The following is a 3,428-nucleotide window of genomic DNA, read 5'->3' as shown; positions in this document are numbered from 1 at the left end:
CTTTTGACATGTTCAACCTCCATGTTATCAGCCAGTCCAGGGCTGAGCCCATCTATGTAGCACTGAAAGTAAATGGCACTGACCTGAAAATGGAAGTGGACACTGGGGCCTCAGTTTCAGTGATAAGTCAACACTCATACCACAACTTGTGGAGGGCAACTGAGGCACCTGCACTCAAAAAGACCAATATTAGACTGAGAACATATACGGGTGAGTGCATCCCCCTCCTTGGGGCTATAGATGTGGACATAGATTACGAGGGACAGAAGGCATCAGTGTCACTGTTAGTGGTTCAGGGGGAGGGGCCTAGTTTACTGGGTCGTGATCTCTTGCAGAAAATTCGCCTGCATTGGGGAGAAATTTGGGGCGAAATCAAGAACATGACAGTAGCGCATGACATAACAGCCAAATATGCAGATGTTTTTAGGGATGAGCTTGGCACCCTCCGGGGAACCACAGTGAAATTGTGTGTTGACCCCAAAGCTCAGCCGCGCTTTTTCAAACCACGCCCGGTGCCATATGCTATGAGAGTTAAGGTAGAGGCAGAGTTAGAGAGGCTGCAGCAGGCAGGTGTGATAGAGCCTGTTGAATTTTCCAACTGGGCAGCGCCAATAGTGCCAGTGCTGAAGGAAGACGGCGGATTGCGAATATGTGGAGACTACAAACTGACGATTAATCAGGCCTCCCAACTTGACACATACCCCCTACCTCGAGTGGAGGATCTGTTTGCTAGGTTAGCTGGTGGAAAAACATTCACAAAGCTGGACATGAGTCATGCGTACCAGCAGCTACTGCTAGATGAGGAGTCTAAACAATATGTGACTATTAACACACATAAAGGGCTATTCAAATACAACCGTCTGGTTTTCGGCGTTGCGTCCAGTCCAGCTATCTTCCAGCGCACTATGGACAATCTGTTTCAAAACATTCCCTGTGTTGCAGTCTACCTTGACGATATTTTAGTGACAGGTAAAACGGAAGTTGAACATTTACAAAATCTTGACCAGGTGCTTAAGAGACTGTCAGATGCTGGACTGCGCCTGAAGACCAGTAAGTGCGTTTTCCAAGCTCCAAGTGTCACATACCTGGGCCATCGGATTTCGGCTCAAGGTCTGTCTCCAGTGGAAGAGAAAGTGAGGGCGATAAAGGAGGCCCCTAGTCCAAAGACTGTAGCAGAGCTCAGGTCATTTCTGGGCCTAGTGAACTATTACGGGAAGTTCTTACCTGATCTCTCCACGGTACTTGCCCCTCTATATCGGCTGCTGCACAAAGACAGTCCATGGAAATGGCAGCAGGCACAGGAGGAGGCATTTCGGCATGTTAAAAGACTTTTACATTCAGAACGACTGCTGGTGCACTTCGACCCTGACAGGGATGTCATCCTGTCTTGTGACGCGTCCCCTTATGGCGTGGGGGCGGTCCTTTCACACCGGATGGAGGATGGAACCGAAAAGCCCATCAGCTATGTGTCACGTACTCTCTCGGCAGCAGAAAAAGGGTACTCTCAATTAGAAAAGGAAGGATTAGCGGTAGTTTTTGCTGTGAAACGTTTCCACCACTACCTGTATGGTCGTCCTTTTACCATTTTCACAGACCACAAGCCATTAATGGGTCTGTTTAGTGAGATAAAAGGCATTCCTCCCATGGCGTCTGCAAGAATCCAGCGCTGGGCACTGACCCTGTCGGCGTACCAGTATCACATAGTGTATAGGGCAGGTAGTGAAAATGCAAATGCCGACGCTTTCAGTCGCCTGCCGCTCCCTGAAACACCTGGCCACACTGTTTTTCCCCCAGAGACAGTTTTTCTGATGGACAGACTATCTAATGCTCCAGTGACAGCAAAGCAGATCAAAACATGGACTGATAGAGACCCAGTGTTATCACAAGTTAGAAGATGGGTGATGCAGGGCTGGCCTTTAGCTGTACAGCAGGAGAAATTCCAGCCTTATGCCAAGCGCAAGCTAGAACTGAGTGTTCTTGATGGCTGTATCCTTTGGGGCTCCAGAGTGATCGTTCCCTCCCCAGGGCAGGCGCAGGTGATGGAGGCACTGCACGATGCCCACCCAGGGATATCCCGGATGAAAAGCCTCGCCAGGTCATTCGTGTGGTGGCCTGGGATGGATGGGGCTTTAGAAGAGAAAGTCAGGGCATGTTCGCAATGTCAAAGTAACCGGAAGATGCCAGTGGCTGCGCCGCTTCACCCATGGCAGTGGCCGGGCCGTGCATGGTCCAGGCTCCACCTGGATTTTGCAGGTCCGTTTATGGGCCAGACATTCCTAGTGCTGGTGGACGCACACTCGAAATGGCTCGAGGCGCATATCATGTCAAATATGACTGCTGCTGTTACCACTGAGAAACTAAGGAGCATCTTTGCCACACACGGATTACCAGACACAGTGGTGTCGGACAATGGGCCCACCTTCACCAGTGAGGTTTTCAAAGAATTTATGGAGAAAAATGGGATCCGTCATGTCTGTACTGCTCCCTACCATCCTGCTTCCAACGGCCTAGCAGAACGAGCTGTTGAAACTCTGAAAGATGGCCTGAGAAAAATGTCAGGACACTCTCTGGAAACCAAACTTTCTCGTTTCCTGTTCCAATACCGGATTACTCCTCACACTACTACGGGATTAGCCCCGGCGGAGATGCTACTGGGAAGGAGGCCAAAGTCTCACCTGGATCTCCTCCACCCGGATGTGGGAGAAAGAGTTGTCAGATCACAGGACAAGCAAAAGCTGAGGCGGGACCAACATGCGAAAAACAGACTCTTTCAGCCAGGGGATAGAGTGTATGTGAAAAACTTTGCCACTGGTCCACCCTGGCTGCCGGGAGTTATTCAACACCAGTCTGGTCCAGTGTCTTTTCTGGTGGATTTGTCGGATGGCAGGCAGGTGCGAAGGCACCAGGATCATCTGCGTGACCGCTATGATACAGGTGGGGAGGAGCGTCAGAGTGTTGGGCACAAGGATGGTGTGAGCAGCTCGGGAGGCGCTAGTGAGGGGCCTCAAGCACCTGAGCAAGAGCAAGTGTCACCTGCAGAACTGTCAGTACAGGGCGCGCCACCTGCCTCCACCCCAAACCTGCTCGGGGGAGCACAACCTGCTCCTGATGTTGGGGACATCACACCAGAGCTAAGAAGATCAACAAGGCAACATAGGCCTCCAGATAGACTGACCTGTTAAACTTTATTTGTGTTTCCAAATGTTGACAAATGAGACCAGCAATAAGTGGTGTGGATAGAACTTTTTGTTATTGTTGGTATGGTAGTTAAGTAACATGTGTATGCTTTATATGTTTCTAACCAGGGATGGACTGAGGTATCCAGACTGGGGTTTGATTTGTGCTATTATATGTTTGCACTTAAAGGGGGAGAAGTGTTGCATAGTGAAAAGTGTGTAGGCTTTTGTAAGAGGACTGGTTTTCCCTAG

General features: G+C 50.0%; 1 protein-coding gene across 1 annotated transcript; it reads left to right on the top strand.

The window, feature by feature from the left end:
- Positions 1–509: 509 nt before the first annotated feature.
- Positions 510–3,182, top strand: LOC134062690 (uncharacterized protein K02A2.6-like). The gene has a single exon (XM_062518797.1). The coding sequence runs from the start codon at positions 525–527 to the stop codon at positions 3,180–3,182; it is 2,658 nt and encodes an 885-aa protein (XP_062374781.1). The 5' UTR covers positions 510–524.
- The last annotated feature ends 246 nt before the right edge of the window (positions 3,183–3,428 follow it).

Source organism: Sardina pilchardus, chromosome 17, assembly GCF_963854185.1.
Source record: "Sardina pilchardus chromosome 17, fSarPil1.1, whole genome shotgun sequence".
Lineage (NCBI taxonomy): Eukaryota > Metazoa > Chordata > Actinopteri > Clupeiformes > Clupeidae > Sardina > Sardina pilchardus.
The sequence above is the reverse complement of the archived record's forward strand: the minus strand, read 5'-3'. Positions and strand labels throughout refer to the sequence as shown.

Bases quoted from the DNA above. Each gene is read 5' to 3' on its own strand.
- LOC134062690 (XM_062518797.1), top strand. From the start codon at position 525: ATGAGAGTTAAGGTAGAGGCAGAGTTAGAGAGGCTGCAGCAGGCAGGT.